Source organism: Sorex araneus, chromosome 2 (assembly GCF_027595985.1).
Source record: "Sorex araneus isolate mSorAra2 chromosome 2, mSorAra2.pri, whole genome shotgun sequence".
Classification (NCBI taxonomy): domain Eukaryota; kingdom Metazoa; phylum Chordata; class Mammalia; order Eulipotyphla; family Soricidae; genus Sorex; species Sorex araneus.
This window is the reverse complement of record NC_073303.1, coordinates 94,865,945-94,886,754: the sequence shown is the minus strand read 5'-3', so window position 1 is coordinate 94,886,754 and position 20,810 is coordinate 94,865,945. Positions and strand designations below refer to the sequence as shown.

Here is a 20,810-nt window from a genome sequence, read left to right as displayed (position 1 = left end):
TCTGCCATGGAGGCAGGGGGAGGGTGGGAAAGGGGGGGTACACCCAGGATATTGGTGGTGGGGAATGTGCACTGGTGGAGGGATGGGTGTTTGATCATTGTGAGATTATAACCCAAACACAAAAGCTTGTAACTATTTCACGGTGATTCAATAAAATTTAAAAATAAATAAATTAATAAATAAAATAAAAATTCATAAGGATGAGTTAAATTAGAAATGAAAATAACAATTTTGGAATTTGAGGTGAAACATTTGAAATATGTTTTGGATTGCTATGAGATGACTGCAGATTGATGCTGAGTTTCCTGACAGTGAAAGCAAAACAGAAAAACATGATCAATTCCATGATTTTTTGTTATGTTTGATTAGAAAATGAAACAATTTCAAGCTTTCCCATAACAGTTCTAAAACTCATTTATAATGTAGAGATTCACAGTGGAAACCTTGAGAGATTTTTAAGTTAAGACTGAATAAGTTGGGAGACTATGGTTAAATATAAATTTTCACTAACATTTTGATATATATTGGGAAGGAAGCAAGGTAATGTTTTCTTGTTTTGTTTTCTTATTTTACTTGGAACATAGAATTAAGTATTAATGTGCATTCACAGACACACATCACACACACATACACACACAGATATAATTGCTAGAACTACTGTTTCTAAGAGATTATGACAAATAACTTCCCTGTTACCTTAGAGACAGGAGGCAAAAAAAACCCACATTTTGAAAATTTATGATGATATTTCAACATCTACCAGCATCTGTTCTAGAGATTGAATTATTGAATCTTAATTTATTATGATTTTTAAAGGTCATCTTTGAAAATGGCCTAAATTCCTTCAAGCCAAAAATCACATTTCAGTTTGGGAGATCTAATGAATAAGAGTTTTTTTTTCGGGGGGGGTGATTTTGTTGTTGTTTTGGTTTGTTTTGAGGCCCTTGAGGTCACACCCAGCTATGCTCAGGAATCACTCCTGGCAGGTTCCAGGGACCATATAGGATGCTGGAGATCAAATCTGGGTCAGCAATGGTTAAGGCAAGCACCCTACCCACTGTACTACCGCTCTTACCCCATTTAAGTTACACACTATAGCATTTCTAATGTTTCTTCACTTAGGATTCCTGAAACCCAAAGATAGGGTATGTTTGCTTATTAATAACCATCACACATGTACTATTAAAAAAAAGTAGAGAAACAAAATTTAAAATGTACCAAATTTCTCACAGAATGGTTTTAAAGTAGAAACTGTCCATCCGTTGTTATTGACAAAAAACAAATGAGGCACACTATTCATGGTGGAGATAGAGCAAAATCCCAGTCTATTACCAAAACTTCTTTTTTCACTATTCTGCAGTGCATACTTATCACCCAGAGTGTCTCAGCCAAAAGGAAAAGAGGTACATATATGTGGAACTCTAAAATAAATGATCTGTAATAAATTGTGTCTCTTGGAGGGGGGAAATGTTATCTTGAATTCCTGATCCCATATTCAGAATGTGACTTTATTAGGAAATAACTATTGCATATGTAATTAGTTCAGTTAAGGTTATACAGGATGAAGTAGCTCCTACTCCAATATGACTGTCATATTATAATTTTTTAATTGAATCACCTTGAGCTATAGCTACAAAACTTTCATGTTTGAGTTTCAGTTATACAATAATTGAACACCCATCCCTCCACCAGTGTATATTTCCCACCACCAAAGTCCCCAGTACCCTCTCCCTGCACCCCTCCCCGCCGCCATCCCACCTCTCCCTCTGCCTCTGTGGAAGACAGTTTCCCTCTTACTTTCTTTCTACTAATGAGTATTATGGTTTGCAATACAGATAATGAGAAGCCATTATGTTTGGTCCTTTATCTACTTTCAGTACATAAAAGTAGATTTAAAAAAAAACTGTCTTGTGAAGAGACAGATATAAGCCAAAAAAAAAGATCCAGGACAGCCAAAAACTACCAGAAGCTAGAAGAGAAACAATTCTTTTCAAGTAAATTGCAAGCTTTTGATGAAATGGCAATTAAAAACACAAAGTTTATCAACTTATCTTTAAAGACTTGCAAACACTTAAAAATAGTATTTCTCAAAGAGATTCTGTTGCCTATTCTAACAGCTGACTTGGATGAAAGACTTGCTCCAAAGCCTATGCATTAACACACAGAGCCCCGGTAAGTGTAGTTTTAGTGCCCACAGGGGCCTTTCTCTTTCAGATTCAACCTGCTCCACTGACAGGAGTGTCAGGTGAAACAGGGAGCATCGACTCTCAGAACTCTTGCTTCATCATCCCTGTAAACACCCAAGGCACTCATTGCAAAAGTTCGATCAAATCAGAGACACTGTATCCAGGACACTGAAACAACTCCCAGCCCGCAATTCAGACCTCTCAAGTCAGAACACTGCATTGCCAGAATGGGGTCAGTTGTGTGCCTGTGAATAATACACATTAATACTTCATTCTATGTTCCTTAAGTGCAGAGCCAGGAGTAAGTCCTGAGCATTGCCGAGTGTGGCCCAAAGCATAATAATAATAATAATAATAATTAATTCTTTTTTAATAAAACACAGTAACTTAATTAAAAAGTCATTTAGCCTTAATCATATGAAAACCTTTCACTTTGATCTTAGTAATGATGAATGCTCTTCATAACATTAATTTGAATTAAAGAAATAGTTCAATCAAGCTCTGTTTTGTTCCAAATGGGAAAAGAGAAAAGTATGAAATGTATTTTTCAAAGATTCATGAACATTTAAAAACAATTTTCAGAAGTTCAATAGTCAAAGAACTGGTTTTGGTTTTTGGAAATGTTCCAGTCTCTGAAACAACACATTCTCTGAAATTGTGAAGAAAAATTATAATGAAAATTATAATGAATTATAATAAAATATTATTATAAGTTATTATTATTTAGTATTATAATTATAATAGATATTATTATACACACTATATTGTAATATATTATATTATTATAATTTATTATTATAAAATTACAATTAAAATCATTATAATTGCAGATTATAGGTTTTTCATTATTAAAATAAGCATACCCTTAATTGTTGAAGAGTTGCCACAACAAACTGCCTATAGCCATCAAAGTCAGCACAGGGGTTGCCCATGAGAAAGAGTTCCTTCAGGTGGATATTGTGCTGGAGGGTTTTAACACTGCTCAGCTCACCAATGAAATTGACGGTCAAGTCAAGTTTTGTTAGCCCCTCACATCCTGTTGAGAGAAAAGCGAAAAACAAAAGGAAAAGAAAATCACAGTGAATAAAATGTGTGTAACAGCACATGATAGAAACTGTACTATTTTAAGTCTCCTTAATTAAGGCTGATTAATTGCTTTACCAAGAAGTGGTTTAGCAGAAATAGTCACTCAAAAGCTTGGTCTTTTTTCTCCTCTTAGACTGGAGGGGAGAGAGGGCTCCTAAGAAGTGCTCAGAGGGTCCACAAGGGGAAAGCCACAATGCTCCGGCACAGCAGTGTGACCACCAGGGCCACCACACTGAGTGCATCGGGACCGTCAGGACTACATCCCATGGTATTCAGGGCGACTGTGTGGTGCCAGGTTCACTTTCAGGGTCACATGCATGCAAGAGAAGCACTCCTATCATTTGAGCTATCTCCCCTGCCAGCCCCTCAAAGACTTAATCTTGACCATTTTTATTTACAATTCACTTTATTTTCAGCCCTGTAGTATTTCCATCTAGGAGAAATCACTTTCCCTGTGCTAATCTGGTGATCATTTGGATTTACTTTGTTCCTATTTACTGTGTGTAAAGAAAGTTCATATGAGTGGGCCGGGATGGACTTTACTTGAGAACAATGCTCCTGTATACTGGGCATCTAGAACAATATTCCACATTCTGCAGGTGTGGAAAGGTTAAAATACACTTTGTCCAGTGCTGGTCTAAATGCTGGTCAATGGGACAGTATGCAGATACCTGCTCACAGACACAAAAAGTTTAAGAACATCCAAATCTTCTTAAAAATTTTACCGGGCAGTTAGAACATTCAAAGTAAAGGGAAGTTCCCCCAAAAGAAAGGAATTTGATAAAATTTATGCATGAGAGGGGCTCTAGTGATAGCAGGGCAGATAGGATATTTATTTGCCTTGCACACAGCTGACCCAGGTTTTATCCCTTGTATCCCATATGGGCCCCTGAACACTACCAGTTCTAATTTCTGAGTACAGAGACAGGCAAAACCCCTGAACACCAACAGATGTGGACCCCTCCCCCGAAATTAGTCCATCAGAAATAATATTTGTAGTCACCTTAAAGAGTGAATGGGGTCAGAGAGATTTAGAGTGGATAAGGCTAATGGTATAGACAAAGGTTAGCACTGTAGCACTGTCACAGTGTTGTCTCATCGATTTGCTTGAGTGGGCACCAGTAATGTCTCCATTGTGAGACTTGTTGTTACTGTTTTTGGCATATTGAATACACCACGGGTAGCTTGCCAGGCTCTGCTGTGCAGGCGGGATACTCTCGGTAGCTTGTCGGGATGAAGGAATCAAACCCGGGTTGGCCGCATGCAAGGCAAAAGCCCTACCTGCTGTGCTATCACTCTAATCCATAGACAAAGGTTAAAAAAACAAATTTGTTCCTCTGAGGAATGATAGAAAATGGTGAGTTATTGAAAGAGTTATAGTAAAGCTGACATATCCATCTTCAACATAGATTGTGAATTAAATTCAAATTTTAATTAGCTCCCCTCTCACACAGTCCATATGAATTAGAAAGACAAACTTCTGAATTAGACTTTGAACTCATTTCTCTGTCACCTTCTTTGTCACATTCTTGAAGAAGTTACAAGCCTCTTGTCTTTTTGTTTTATTATTGAATCATCATGAGATACAGTTACAAAGCTCTCATGTTTGAGTTTCAGTCATATAATGATCGAATACCCATCCCTCCACCAGTGCACAGTTTACATCACCAATGCCCTCAGGACCCCCACTTCCCAACCCTCCCCCTACCTCTTTGGCAGACAATAGTTCCCATTCTATCTCTCTACTTTTGGACGTTATGGTTTGCAATATAGATACTGAGAGGCCATCACGTTTGGTCCTTTATCTACTTTCAGCACACATCTTCCATCCCGAACAATCCTTCCAACCATCATTGACTTAGTGATCCCTTCTCTATTCCATCTACCTTCTCCCCCAGCTCATGAGGCAGACAGACCTCCATCTTCTCCTCTGTAGAATCACTATAATGTTGCTACCAAATTAGAAGTTGCTGTAAAGATAAGATTATTCACCAAAAGTACTGACAACAGTGTCTGTGAACTAGACACTTCATTAAAAAAAAAAAAAAACTTAGCTGGGTGATAGTATGGTGGTAGGGGATTTGCCTTGCACAAGGCTGACCTGTGTTTCAGCCCTTAACACTAACAAAAGTGATCCCTGAGCACAGAGCCAGGAGTAAGCTTGAGCACCTCTGGACATGGAGGAAAAAAATAGCGAGGATTTGCTATAGTCCAGTAAGCAATCTACTAATTATCATAGGATTCTGATGACCATTCCTGGACAAGGGGCCGATAGAGAAAGAAGGTTTGCTGCCCCACGGACGGGGCTCTTCATTGTGACTCTGGAACAGCTGGCTTGCCTCACCCTGTTGGTGAGACTCAGTCTCTCCCAACGGCATGCGCCTGTCTTCAGGACTCACCTCAAAGACTTCGCAGCCTTCAACATTTTAGGGCATCTCCTGGTGAAACCCAGCTCTACTGTTCTGCACTCATTCTCTTCAAACTTCTATCCACTCCACTCTTCCCACATGCTTCCTAGTTATGTACTACTTTCCTTTCATTGCTTTGCAGCTTCAAAACTTAGAGTAAACTACCTTTATTTTTGATATGTTAACCTCACAAATATGAATTCATACTGACTCACAGTTCTGCAACAGTAACAGTGTTACCTTTGGCAAGTTTTTCTCACATTTTATTAAATTCTTTTACTCCCTCTCTCTTATCTATTCTTGATTCTAGCACCTGATTCTAGCACCTTTGCTAATATCCACGGTACAATGGTTTTCTTCCTAGTCAGTCTCTTTCAAATAAATTACTTATATAATTGACCAACCCAAGATTATGACAACTCTCAAAAAATAACTCGACATCTCACATCCACAACTTGAAGATCTTATTCCTTTTTCTGAATGCCCATCTTGTTCCAAATGCCTGAATAACATTCAAAATGTACCAAATAGAACTCTCCATATGTTCAATCACTTTCCACTCCTTGAGAGAGGTTTTATGCTTTTTTTTGGTCTAACCCTTATTAATGTCATCACAATTCTGTAATCATATGTGAGTCTGACATCAACAAATCAGGGTTATTTGAAAATCAAACTACCTTTATAACCTGTTTATGTCATCAGTCATCAAGTCCTACAGATATTCATTACTAAATTTTCTCATTCTTTTACTGATATTCTAGTTGAGGTTATCATCACCTTTTGCAAAGTGGCAATCTCCTCCTTAATAATATTTCTATTTTAAGAGCATAGGAAGTAAGGAAAGAACAGGCAATGAACAAAAATAGAGAAAGGAAAGATTTATGGTTCTTCCTCTCACATATTTTCCTTCTTTTTTCTTCTCTGCCTATCTCTTCACTTTCATCCTTTCCCCCCTTCTCCCTGTGTGCACTTCAAGACAAACAAAGGCAAGGTAAAGAAAAAGTGGAGAGACAGAAAATAGCTCTGAAGGTACAGATCAGAGTGCTCTAAGTCAAACATAATGAGAAAAGTATGTGAAGAAAAAAATGCATTGACCAGAGAAATCAGAGTCTGAGCAGTGAAGGGCACAGCCTTCGGTCAGCGTGGTCTGGCATGGGCATCAAAGCCTCAGGTCAGCGAGGATGGCATCCCTGCAGAGAGGGGCATACCTGAACAGAGTCTCCACACCAGAGATGGCCAACCCGGGGTTATTTGAGCCTAAAGGAAAAGTCAGACGGCACATTATGCCAAGAAATGGGAATTAGAGACCTAGCAGAGCAAATGAGGAGGCAACACAGGAGAAGCAAAAGGAAGATCTCAGAGCTGGAGCACAGGAAAACAACCCACATAAGAGGTTGCCTGCCTAACAGGGGGGGTTGTAGGGGAAACAAGGAGAAACGGCTTCCGCATCGAATAACAGTCTCATCTGTGCTGGAGCAGAATCAGGAGCACATCCCATGCAGGGACCACTTCCTCTGAAATCAGTGGGAAATGTAGCAAAGACGCCATCTCCGCTGTAGATCTGATGATGGCTGTCACAACTGATTCCATGGATCAAAGAAGTCCAATACAGTTGCTCACCCACAACCTTGCGAGTGGGTGTGCAAACATGGCCTGTCTTCTTTTGTTGTTGTCCCTTCCCTTCTCTTGTGGTGAGCATCACTTGGGTGCTCACACTCATGGGTGCAGAGCGTGCAGGTGGTGTGCACGCATGATTGCAGTGTACCAAGAGGATGTGCTTATTCTGACACTTTGAGTCATAATCACAGTACTGGTACTCAGTGCTCATGGGGTATTGAGGGGGGTGGTAAGTGCTTGCCTTCATGCCATCAAGGCAGACACTGCCACCATCAGATCCCCTGGCTCTAAAAACATGGTTTTAAGGCACTACACTTCTGAAGGTTGTTTTTTTTTTTTTTGCTTTTTGGGTCACACCTGGCAACGCACAGGAGTTACTCCTGGCTCTGCACTCAGGAATCACCCCTGGCGGTGCTCAGGGGACCATATGGGATGCTTGGAATCAAACCCGGGTCGGCCACGTGCAAGGCAAATGCCCTACCAGCCGCGCTATTGCTCCAGCTCCACTTTTGAAGGTTTTATTCGCTGCACTTACTGGAACTGCAAGGCAGAAGAGTTCAAAAATTGATAAAGTTCACACAGTTCTAAACTGGGGACTTGGGAATGGAAGCCAGCCGAACAGCTGAACAACATCCCAGGATGTACCCAGTCAGTCTCTTTGCTAAAATCAGCTACTTATTGCTAACACAACATCATCACCCTCACCGCCCCTGTTACCTTGAAATTCTCTAGCTAAAGCTCTGTGGGATGCAATTTTGCATTTGTAAGTACAAGCAGTTGTGATCACAACCTTCAGAAGGGAGGGCCCGGCACAGCCTATGACCATGACACATAGCACTGTGGGAGGGCACCAGGCAAGCCTGCAGATAGGAGGAAAGAGAAGGGGAGTAAGAAGGATCAGAAGGCAAATGTGGATCAGCAGCTAGTTATTCCTTCCAAAAAAAAAAGTTAAATTCAAAATATACCAGTCACCAAAAATGGATCAATATCACATATCCCTCTAGGATATCCCATTGTGTGATATATATATGTGGAGTAAGTGATATATATATATATATATATATATGTGGAGTAAATGAGAGAGAAAAATCTTGAAAACCTGCCTCTTCTCCTTCAGGAAGGAACTACAGGTGCCTAAGTGAGAATATCAAGAAATAGAAGAAAAGCACGGGAGGAAACATGTACGAAAGAAATACAGAGAGCTGAGAGTGGCTCCCTCTAGGGGGTAGAAGCCAGGGCTTTGCAACATCGGCAAGAAGCGATTGTTTTCAACTTAAGTGAAAATAACACTTTGGCTTTTGAAGCTATTGTTAACCCGATAAAACATAGTATATTACTCTGGTAAAGTATTAAATATTAAACATAAATATCTAACATGTGTAAGAACAAATAAATAAAGAGACTCTCCTGTAAGGTTAAGGTAACTCAATGACTTTACAACTTTAAAAAAAAATCATATAAATGGAAAGAACAAAATAACTCCTTCAATTAAAATTAGAAAAAAATGTTGAGAATTTTCCTAAGATTTAAAAATATTTTAAGCAAAAACATTTAGACTATACACTTTAAACAACATTATATTAGCAAGTGTAAAAAAATTATTATGCTTTTCAGTTATCTGTCAGCGTTTGGTATATAGGCTTCATAATACCTTCCTTCTTTTATCCAGACTATCATGTGGAGGAAAAAAATCTCAATATTACCTCACTGGAAAAAGAAGTAATTTGTGCAAAACTATTCAGCACAGTTCTATTCAAAAGTATGTCAAGCACTGAACTAATAATTTATTTAAAACACAATAGATTTTATAATTAAGTCTATTGATTTGGGGGGAGGGGCTTTTTGGATCACACCTGGCAATGTCCAGGGGTTACTCCTTGCTCTGAACTCAGGAATTACTCCTGATGGTGTTCGGAGGACCATATGGCATACTGGGGGATCAAACATGGGTAGGTCACATGCAAGACAAATGCCCTACCCACTGTACTATCACTCCAGTCCCATTTAATTATCAAAATATACTTAATCACTATATTAGAAATGTTACTAAATCATAAATGCAATTAAGTTTATATTTCTATATCTGTATGTTCAGTTTTACATTGGTAAAAAGTTTAGATGAATTTTATAAAATGTGAAAGATACATTTAAGTTTCATTGGACTTAAAATAGAGATTAACCGGTATTTCTTAAATTTTATCTTAAAAGACTCTAAAGACATTTTAACTATGCTTTCCTTTCACAAATGAAGAAATCAAAGAAGTTACAATTTGAGGTCAGAGAGGTATTGCAATGGATAAGGTGCTTGCATTGCATGTAGAGGAGAAAGAAAGGAAGGAAAGAAGGAAAGAAGGAAGGAAGGACAGAAGGAAGGAAAGAAGGAAGGAAGGAAGGAAGGAAGGAAGGAAGGAAGGAAGGAAGGAAGGAAGGAAGGAAGGAAGGAAGGAAGGAAGGAAGGAAGGGAGGGAATTTAAAAGACTCTAGGATAAAATGTTTATATATTTCACTTTAATGAATTGTTAAGAATTTCCAAAAAGTTTGTATTTTTCAAAGTGATGAATTTTAAATATTCTTTTATTTGCCATAATGTAATAAACCAAATATGTCATTCTAAAGAACAATTTTTTTGTAACCAAATAGACAGTACAGTCAGTAAGGCTCTTGCCTTATACTCAGCTGACCCAGGTCCAATCTCTGGCACCCTCCCACCCCCAACCACATGGTCCACCTAGCACTGCCAGAAATGATCCCTAAACATAGAACCAGGAGCATAAACCAAAAAATAATGCAAATGTTTGTGAGTCCATAATAATGATCCACAGGGTACGTTTTGTATGTAGGAACCCTGGGTTTAATAACTGGCACCTCATAATGCCCTAAGGACCAAGCTGGGAGAGGCCCCAAGCACAGCCGGGTTTGGCCCTGGAACAAAATCAAAAATCAAAAAAAGCAAAAACAAAACCTCAGGAGATTGGGTCCTGGAGCAGAGCAGCTTCATGCTTGTGACACTGGGTTTAATCACTGGCACCAGAGAAACAAGCAAACAAACATATAAACACACCTCGTCAATATCAAGCTTGAGAGCTCCGATGTGCAGTACAGCACAGATTCTTGCAGCTGAGACCTGCCGCCTGCTCTGTGCAGACAGAAGTCATTGGCCCACTTAGGAAGGTCACTGACAGTAAGAACCATTTCCTGGGGACTGGAAGCAACAGCAGAGCGGGTAGGGCATTTGCCTTGCACGTGGCCAAACCCGGGTTCGATTCCCAGCATCCCATATGGTCCCCTGAGCACCGCCAGGAGTAATTCCTGAGTGCAGAACCAGGAGTAACCTCTGTGCATTGCCGGGTGTGATCCAAAAAGTCAAAAAGAAAAAAAAAAGAAGAAGAAGAACTATTTCCTAAGAGGGAGCACTCCCTGTACAAGTCAGAGTGAGGAGGGAGGAACGATGGCAGGAAGAAGCTCTTTATTCCATGCTGCTAAAACTCACAGTAGGGGGAAGGGGAAGAAAAGTCCTAGTGGTTGAGTACTGGGCTCCTGTGGTAATGCTCATGTCTTGCAGGAGGGGAGGCCCTGGTTGAATATCCCAGTGGAGCCCGGACACTGAGCACTGCCAGGAGAGAGGCTGCCTCAGCACCACCACAGCCGTGGAAGCAACAACAGTGATACTGGTTTCTTCTTCCATCCACCCAAACAAACACACATCTAGCATTTTTAAAAATGATGTTGGGATTTACTTACGTGGGGGGGGAGGTGAAGTATATGCCCCCCCATCTTCCTCATCTCCCACACCAGACCCTTAGGATGAAACAAAACAAAACGGGGGCAAAGAGTACAAGAGTCGAGGCTCTTGCTGTGGCTGACTCAGGCTTGAGTCCCTGCAACCCCAGGGGGAGTGAGTCCCTGAGCACGGCCACGTGTGGCCCAAATTCCCCCACCCCAAATGAGATGAAACAAAAGAGCATTATTTGCCAGCAGGTAAGCTGCATCCTCCTTTCCTACAATCCATGCCCTAAATATGCCCCCAACTGCCCCTGTCCTCAGCCCATATGGATGGAAGAAGCGCTTCAAGTAAACAGCTTGAGGGGAGCTGTGGCTTGCGAAGCTTAAACAGTGGCAATGCTGCCCTCTTGTGGCACATGAACAAACATCGCAAGCACAGAGTGCGTGCTGCAGAGGTTCCTTGAACCACAGAAGAACAAGCCGGGGGTCACCCAGCTGCCCATCAGTCTAATCACTTCTGTGATACTTCACCAACCTAAAGCATGGCTCTCAAGTACATTTCATGATTCTATTCGTTCACACGAGACACAGAACAATACCACCCTCATCGAATGCGGACAAGCCAATGAAGGGGAAAGTTGGCTCAATTCCAGCTCTAAACATGGAGTTCGGGGCTGAAAAAATAAGAATAATAAGGTTCTTTCTGAGTTTAAAACTTACCTATCAATATAAATTTGCTTATATTCGAAACCTTTATAGTCACGGGCATCTCAGTACACAGACGAGATGGCGAATAGACTAAAAAAAAAAAAGAAACTGCCATGATCGAAGGAAAGTCCTCCTAATTTTAGCTGTCGGCAGATGGGAGTGGGGTGTGGAGCGCGGCCTCCCTGCCTCTGCACCATGCCCCGGCTCTGCAGCGAAGCCTCCCAGCGAGCACGGACTGCCACTCACAGGGAGCCCACGAGCAGGCCTGCAGCCAGGCGGGAGGCAGGATTGCGGAAAGGAAAATCTCACTGAAGCAGAGGAGTCCCGCACCAGCCACGAGTCACCAAGTCCCTTGTGACTATAGTCAGACACTAAACAGTTACCAGGTATTGAGAAAAATATGTAACAGCACAAGGTAGAATCAGCGGAAGGGAAGCAAGACCCCTCTCCGACCAGAACGACAAGACGAAAAGGTTTAAATAATGAATACGGAGTAAGAGACAATGAACATCGATCAGTCTGGCTACGACTGTGAAGAAAGGGGCACGGGGGGGGGGGGGCGGGGGGAAGCAGGGGCACCGCATCACATAGCTAGTTTAATTTGTCCTTTGACATGTTGCCCACCAGTATTCCGCTCGCAGGGCAGAGCCTGACAAAGTTACCCGTGGCGTATTCGGTATGCCAAAAACAATAACAAGTCTCACTATGGAGACCTTACTGATGCCCACTCGAGCAAATCGATGAGCAATGGGATGACAGTAATACAGTGATACATGTTGCCCACCAGTATCCCACCTGCACGGCAGAGCCGGCAAACTACCTGTGGCGTATTCAATATGCCAAAAACAATAACAAGTCTCACAATAGAGATGTTACTGGTGCCCGCTTGAGCAAATCAAGGGAGTTCCGATTTGGTAATTTCTTCTTTGGCCCCTCACCTGTGTTCAGGAAAAGAGCAGAAAAGCATCAGATCTCACACGTGGCCTGAGAATCAAGGAAGCCCAATGGACAAAGACCCTCTGAGCTATGGGGCTTGAGAGAAAGGCCCCAGAGCCCAGCAAGAGATAGAGAGCTGACACCAGCAAGGGTAGAGAGGGTTCTAGATTTGATGCCATAAGTAAAAAATACAAAGGCAAAAATATACAGATGTGATTAAATCAAAAGAGTCTTCTCTACTGCAAAAAGAGCACTGAAAGAAAAATACATCTTATTGAATGGGAGGAAATATTTGTACGCACTCATCTGACTAAGACCTAACAGGCCAGATATATATTAAGAACTAACAAAATTCAACAATGACAGAAAAAAAAAACCTCTGACAAAAAAATGAGAAGTGGTGAACAGACAGTTAATCAAAAAAGATAAACAAATGACCAATAGGCACATGAAAAAATGTTCACTACACTGATTATAAGGGAAACATCAAAATAAAAATAAATGACCTTCTCACACCAGTTTAAAAAAAAAACTGTGAGTGGTAGTGTGGAGAAAGAGAATTCCTCATTCATAGATGATGATCTCACGGATATGTGGGATATGAAAAACAAAGCAAGGGAACAGACACGGTCCAATAAAATCAATTCTTGGACTCTGACCACAGAATTGAAATTACCAAAGGTTGGGGACAAAAGGGGAGTGTGCTGAAAGGTAGGAAGGATCCAATGAGCTGGAAGGATTTTGCACTTTGGTGGTGGGTATGGTGTGATAATCTTCCACAAACTCCTAAAAGGCATAAACCTTTGTAGACTTCTAAAGCAATGTCACTCTGATCTAAAAAATTTCTTCTAAACTATATTAAAGTTTCAGGGCTGGAGAGATAATACAGTGGGTAGGGCATTTGCCTTGCACATGGCTGACCTGGGTTCGATCCCCAGCATCCCATATGGTCCCCTGAGCACCACCAGGAGTAATTCCTGAGTGCAGAGCCAGGAGTTACCCTATGCATCACTGGGTGTGACCCAAAATGCAAAAACAATTTTTAAAAGTATTAGTTTCATACTCACATGAACTATTAGTACAGTATAAGTATACACTGACACAACCTTTTTGAGAAACTAGTTTGGCAAATATACTAGGAATTCCATTAATTAGTATCCCTTTAAAAAAATTACACCTGCACAGAGTTGACACATATGTAAAAGGAAGCTCATAGCAGCTATTATAACCACTACAGAAAAAAATGCCGAAACCACACAAATGTCCATCTGCAGATAAACAGCCGAATAAAACACTTTGCAAACATTTTGTTACATAGCCTAGCTCCTTCCCTCATCCCCAACCCACCTCTACCCCTTTCCCGAGTAGAAAAAGAACAAGATAATTCCCCCCCAAAAATTTTATTCTCAAAACAATACTCAAAGCTGGATCCCTTTGATACAAAGACATGAAACATTAACTTCCATCTACCTCAAAAAAGAATCACTGTATCATCCTGTTGTTCATCGATTTACTCAAGCAGGTGCCAGTAACGTCTTCATTAGTCCCAGCCCTGAGATTTTAGCAGCCACTACTGACTCATTTTTCCCAATAATTGGAGGCTCTTTTCAGGGTCAGGGGATGAGACCTGTTATTGTTACTGTATTTGGCATATCGAATATGCTACAGAGAGCTTGCCAGGAAAAAGGAATGTGGTATGCAAAATAAGCTCATTCTCACATTTTAAAATTGACTTTTTTCAAAACATTTATCTCATTCAGTAAGCATTGAAAGGTCTAAGATATGTAAAATGTGCATTTGGAAACTATACCTATTGTCAAGGCAATAATTTACAATGTAATTTTAAATTACAATTTTAATTCATAACAAAATAAAAGAAAAATTCTTACCTTCCAAATTTTCAATTTTTTCAATGTTGTTTAAAGCTAAATTCAAATATTCAAGTTTCTTGAGCTTGCTAACATTTTCTGAAATATACAAATGATGTGATTATGCATTTTACATAATCTTTATGAAAATTTTAATATACTCTAGAGCTTATTATGATGATCAAAACTATTTTTTCCTAAATGTATACTTGTACAACAGACATTGCTAGTTGCCTATGCAGCCTCCCTTTCTCTGATCACCCTAGGCATTTGACGATCAACAGTTTCATAGTCTCTATGCACAGCGAAATGTGACGTTTCTAGTCTTCAACTTAAGTAGGTAACGTTGTTGTTCTTAAAATTACCAGTCTCGTTTAATTTAAAAAAAATTATTAGCCTAGCATTCATTTGTGGGATATCACTGTATCACTGTCATCTCGTTGCTCATCAATTTGCTCAAGCAGGCACCAGTAATAATGTCTCCATTGTGAGACTTTACTTTTTTTTGTTTTTGGCGTATTGAATTCACCATGGGGAGCTTGCCAGGCTCTGCCATAGGGTCGAGATACTCTCGGTAGCTTGCCGCGCTCTCCGAGAGGGTGAAGGAATTGAACAACATGGCCAGCCCGCGTTCAATTCCTCCATGTGGGATATACTAAAAAACAAAAGTATGAAGCTAATATCCAAAGCCAGGAGGACTGGTCAATGGTTGGAAATTAGCATAAGTGTGTGTGGGGTGGAGAGTTGTTAAGATAGAGAAGGGCTCGGTATGACAACAGTTGGAAATGATCACTCTGGACAAGAACTGTAATACAGTATCGGTATTGCAAACCATAACGCTCAAAATGTGCACATACACATGAGCGCTCAAGAAGGAGAGAGAGAGAGAGAGAGAAACAGACAGAGAGAGGAATGCATAGAGGCAGGCAGGCTGTGGGGAGGGGTGGATGGGGGGATTGAGAGAGGGAAACTGGGGGCATTGATGAGTGCTGGGAAATGTTTACTGGTGGAGGGATGGGAGCTGGAACATTGTATGACTGAAGCCCAATCAAGAACAGCTTTGTAATGCTCTACCTCACGGTGATTCAATTTTACAAAAATTGTCAGGTTACACTAACACAACTGCTACTTCAACACATTTGTTATATGGATGACTTTGCATCCATAAAAAGAATCACCTGGTACGAAAAATAAGGCCCAAAAAAGGCCAGACTGGTTTGGAAAAAATTTTCTAATTTAACTCATCAGTAATAAGAGTGGCCAAATGGGTCCAGAAGTAAAGGTTCTCTAAATAAAAAATGTATAGAATGTCTGGGGCAGCAGGAAATGCGTCTATTCCACCCAACAATCCTGGAATCAGTCCTTACCAACTGTTCAAACCAGACTCTACAAATTTAGAATGGACCAAATGCCACCTTAATTCAAGAAGCTCTGAGTATCTTTCAGGCTTGAGGCTCACCAGGAAGACTATTACCAATGTGGATTTGGGGGATCCACCCACACAGGTTCTGAGTCAGGGGCGGGGCCTGAGCTCATTTGAAGAAGGTTCCTCTCAGCTCCACTTGGAGCCTCACCAAGTAGCGCCTTCACAGCCCATCTGTGAAGTCTTCCAGGGAGGAACAGAGCTGCAGGCAAGGCCATTGTTTTGCAGACTTCTACCTCAATAACACCAGAGCAGGGCCGAACCCTTGCTAAATAGTTTGACTTGTTAAATAAGTGCCTAAGTGCCTATGGGTGGAGAGGCTCTGAAAAAGTCCCGTTATTAGGATTTAAAATAGTGTTTAATTTAAAGAATACTTTGGAAGCAAAAATTTTAGCTCCCTCACAGCTCTGAAAAGGCCTGTAATACTATGCTACTAATTAGTTATTGTGATGGACCCAGCTGTCGAGATTAAAATTTGGGAAACTCTTTTAGATCCACACAATTAGGACAGCTCTTAATGTCCCCCAGCAGAAAGGCTGGCGGGGTTTTCTCTGACAGCCTTTTTAATTGAACAATGTATCCATTTTCCTCACTTCTGGTCAAAGTAAAAGAAGCCTAAAATAATTTTCTGAAGAAATAGAAAGACTTTTAATAATTCTTCAGCAGGATTTAAATTCGAGACTTTTTGCAATCCTTGAGCCAATTCCAAATTACCCATGAAAACAAGGAGCAGCCACATCACCCACCAGGGTTCATGGACCTAAGCAACACTAACACTTGGGGCTGGGTAATTTATTTCTGGGGCTGGGGATACAAAGTGCGGGGCTCCTGAGCACTGCAGCATGCTAGCAGTACTCCTGATCTCTACACAGAACTAGTTGGTAGCTGCCCTCCCCCACTCCAAACACACTCACACTGAGGACAACTAAACGTGTCTCCAGACACTGCCAAATGGCATTACTGAGGTCACCGCATATCAGAATGGAAAGCTAAAATACAACCCGAAAAGCTGACTTCTGTGCTAGAGTGCCAGAACTGGGTTGGCTACTCATTCAAATTCATCAACCCTGAAGTCACTGTTTCCTCACACTCTGCTCTCCCCTTCCTGCTTCTTTTAGGTGGTTCGCCTGAGGCAAACAGGGGCAAACAACAGTTAATAATAGTAGCAGTCACAGCAATCACCAACCAGTAAGTGACTAAAGGCTTGCTTGTGATCTCATGTAGGCCTTACACTGCTGCTGTCTTAGATGTTAATATGCCTATTTTATAGATATGAGACTAAACCTGGGAGAAGTTCACTGATTATCTAATATCACCCAATTTCCAAGAAACAACGTAGTGCTTAAAGATTTACTGAGGCCTGGGGCTGGAGCAATAACACTGTGGGTAGGGCCCTTGCTTTGCACATAGCCGAACACAGGTTCGATTCCCAGCATCCCATATGGTTCCCTGAGCACCGCCAGGAGTAATTCCTGAGTGCAGACCCAGGAGTAACCCCTGTGCATCGTCCGGTGTGACGCAAAAAGCAAAAATAAGTTAATTAATTAAAATATAGATTATTGAGATCGGGGCCTGTATTTTTTGGGGGTGATGGACCTCCCAAGCAGTGCTCAGGAGGTCCTATGGCGATTCCCAATGTAACTTGGCCAACTAGACCAATGGTTCATTGCGAGAGTCTAAGGACATCCAGTTGCTTGGGACTTGCAGTGCTGGCGACCACCCCGGAACTACATGGTGGTTTCTAGAGCACCCAGATTGATGCTTAGCGGCCTCCAGGGCTACACCTGGTGATGCCTGGGAAGCCATGTGGTGCATGGAATTGAACCCCGGTCAGGCACATGCTCTTATGTACAATTTCCTAGATCATCATTCTTACCACTAAACAATGATGTTGCCCTAATGAGTATTGGGAAATACTCTTGCTGCTTCCATATGGCAAAATCTCCCAAAAGAATGACTCTACAGGCCTCTAATCTCTCAATTCCTTGACTCATTCCTCCCAGGGGAGGGGGGCTGGTGGGGGGGGAGCTTGTAGGGAGGAACAACTTACCTGATGGGTGAACTAGTAAACATACGGGCAGGCCTTGTTCTACCCTCTGGCTTGGCTTTTGGGATCATCTTGCCAGCACAGAACAGTCCTAGCTCCATCCTACCAGTATAGGTAAAAGAATGGTTGTCCACATCTGCACGTGACTTGTTAGAAAGGTTTAAATATTGGAGGTCGTATTATGAAGCCCCTTTGGTTGCAAAACTTTCCAAAGGGCTTTAATTATTATGCTCATATTTTGACTTTTGCTCACTTGACTTGTATACTTACCTCTCATTTCACTCAAAACTGGCACAGTAAATCGGTGGGATTCCCTCCATATCCAATACTGAGCTCAATAACTTGAGAGATACATTCTTAAAACACAGGGTAGCACTAGCTATCACAGGTCCTGAGAATCTGACACGAAATTACCCAACTCACACATCACTTTTTTAGGTTTCTAGAGAAATATAAAACCGGAACACATGCCTATATTATATCCTCATCCCTTTCAAACCTTTTTTCAAAAATCAGGCTATTGGATTAGACAGCCCAAAAGGGCTAGAGTTGACATCTGGCATCTATGACACTGCCATGTTCAATCCCTGGACAATGGAGTTCGTTCAGTACCATTAGGTATAGGCTTGGTGTCCCCGGAGCACTTCTGGATATGGCCCCGGTGGCACCAAAGCACTGCTGTGCTGGAATAGCACCACATCTCGAGGCCAACCATTGAAGTTTCATTGAACACCATGAACTGAATTCAGTCAGCCTTCATTTAATACAGCCTGGCCTAGTATTCAGAGGGCCTTTCGCTCCTCTAAACAATGCCTGGGAATCCCCTGGCCTCCAAATCAAGCTATAAATAAACTAATCAACAAACATATTCCTGTTGGTTCATCTGCTGCTTCCAACTCTGATGGTGCTTCCTAGGGATAAGAAAATGGATCACTCATGGAAAGATTAGAGATATGTCCAACACACAACTCCTGAGATATGGCTATGTCTGCTTCTGAGTTGTTGGGGTTTTGTTTTTTTTTTTTTTTTTGGTGGTGGTGGGTCTTCCTCTAAGATATTTTCCCACTGAATTATGTACTATGTTTTCCCACTTATGACAGAAACTATGAGAATAAGGTCTTGAAAACTTACCAATTTTTCCAATGAGATTATTTTGAAGATAAAGGATTTTTAAATCCCGGCACCATTTGTCAATATGTTCTAATTTTTCTATTTCTTGCTGATGCAAGGAGAGTTCCTCCAGGGAAAATATTATGCAGTCATTGTGTTCAGCATTCCGTCTAATAAGATCTTCTGTGACTGAAAGAAAATTTGCTGCATGTTACATCTGCATCTCTGTGTTTGTCATCAGGTTATTACATTATTAATGCATTGGGTATTCTTTGCAGTTAATTGTAATTCTCCAGGCCCAGGTGATTTTCGGAAGGCAAGAAATCAGAGGAGTAAACTTTTCCACTGGTGTTTCGTTGATGCAATAGGGAGTCAGAGAAGAATAAGACATGATGGGAACTTTTCTCCTTTTTAGCCAGAGTCTACATATATTTTGATGTGTTGCTAGAATCAGAGTTGATAGTTATAAGAATCTGGGCGTGGAATCTTGAGGTAGTTTGTGGAATTCTGTGAATCACACTATGTGAACAATAACTGAGCAGCATGAGCAACCATAACTTGAGCAACATCAGGTTGCTAGGGGGCAGAAAAATGAATGTATTATTGACTACTCAATAAGGAAATGTCATTTATTCATTCAAACAATATTTATTCATTTAAAATCAGAGAGAAAGACAAGAAACATCCCAGATTGTTCTGTTTTCAGGAGAACCCAAAGATCTCACTCATTTTGAGAACAGACTTGAGGGTCCCTTCCCTTTGTATGGCACTGAGCTGGCCTGACTCAGCAGATTAGGACCAAGCATGGAAGAAGATATCAGGCTTAGAGGATCTTGTGCCACAAGAACAAGACCATGAATTAACTCCATAAGATGCACTAAAAGAGACACTTAAAATGAAGAAACCATGTACTTCCTATATACTAAATGATGTATTAATCCACCTGAAATCTATTTTAGATTGTAGTTATAAATTATCTATATCCAATAAAAATTTGTTTATTGCTACTTTACAAGTAGTCCACCACCTCTCTAAATGCTTTCCATCTATTCATATATGTGTTGGCACAGTATACATTTTTCAGATGAGAACTAAGACACAGAAAGTCTAAGTTAGGTGCCCAAGGTCTTCAGTAAGTGCCAGAGCCAACATCTTTTAATTTAAGAGTATGGTAGCCAACCATATACTCTTAACCACTGTTAATTATACTGTTCCAAATAAAGCAAATAAGAATCCCTTGAGATGTCTCAGGTTCCCTAAAAGTGCAAACTCTTCTAGCTGAGATGAGATTCTTTTCATCTGACCCACTTCTGTACCACATCCTTAAGAGCAGAGTGTGCCTTTTAAAAAGTGTGCATTGAATGTGATCATTTGTGTGCAATTAACTACACAATTGACTGCCAGTTTCAGGCTAACAATAGCAAAGGCTATGATTAGATTAGCCCGTGTAGTTGTGTAGTTATGTTTAAACATGCCCTCCAGAAGTAGCCATCAGAAAACTTTGAGAAATAAAAGATTGTTGAGAGAGGAAGATAGAGGGGGAAAGAGATAGAGAATGCAAGACAATGAGAGAGAATATATGTACAGATTTCTGCTCTTATTGGACATAAGGATAGGATCTGTGGTTTCATAGGACCACTCCATGTGTTTTAAACATAAGAGCAGGAACCTCAAATGTAGTAAGACTGAAAAACAAGT

General features: G+C 40.8%; 1 protein-coding gene across 4 annotated transcripts in view; it reads right to left on the bottom strand.

Moving 5' to 3' along the window:
• DNAAF11 (dynein axonemal assembly factor 11) overlaps positions 1–20,810 on the bottom strand; it is a 96,649-nt gene that overhangs the window by 63,688 nt on the left and 12,151 nt on the right. For all 4 annotated transcript variants that reach the window (XR_008628689.1, XM_055129511.1, XM_055129512.1 and 1 more), the window contains exons 2-4: positions 19,134–19,301; positions 14,554–14,631; positions 3,050–3,222 (exon numbers count right to left, since the gene is read on the bottom strand). Coding sequence is in view for 3 of the 4 variants with exons in the window: in XM_055129511.1 (XP_054985486.1) it covers positions 3,050–3,222; positions 14,554–14,631; positions 19,134–19,301 (419 nt within the window). In the remaining variant the exon portion in view is untranslated. The remainder of the gene's footprint in view (positions 1–3,049; positions 3,223–14,553; positions 14,632–19,133; positions 19,302–20,810) is intronic.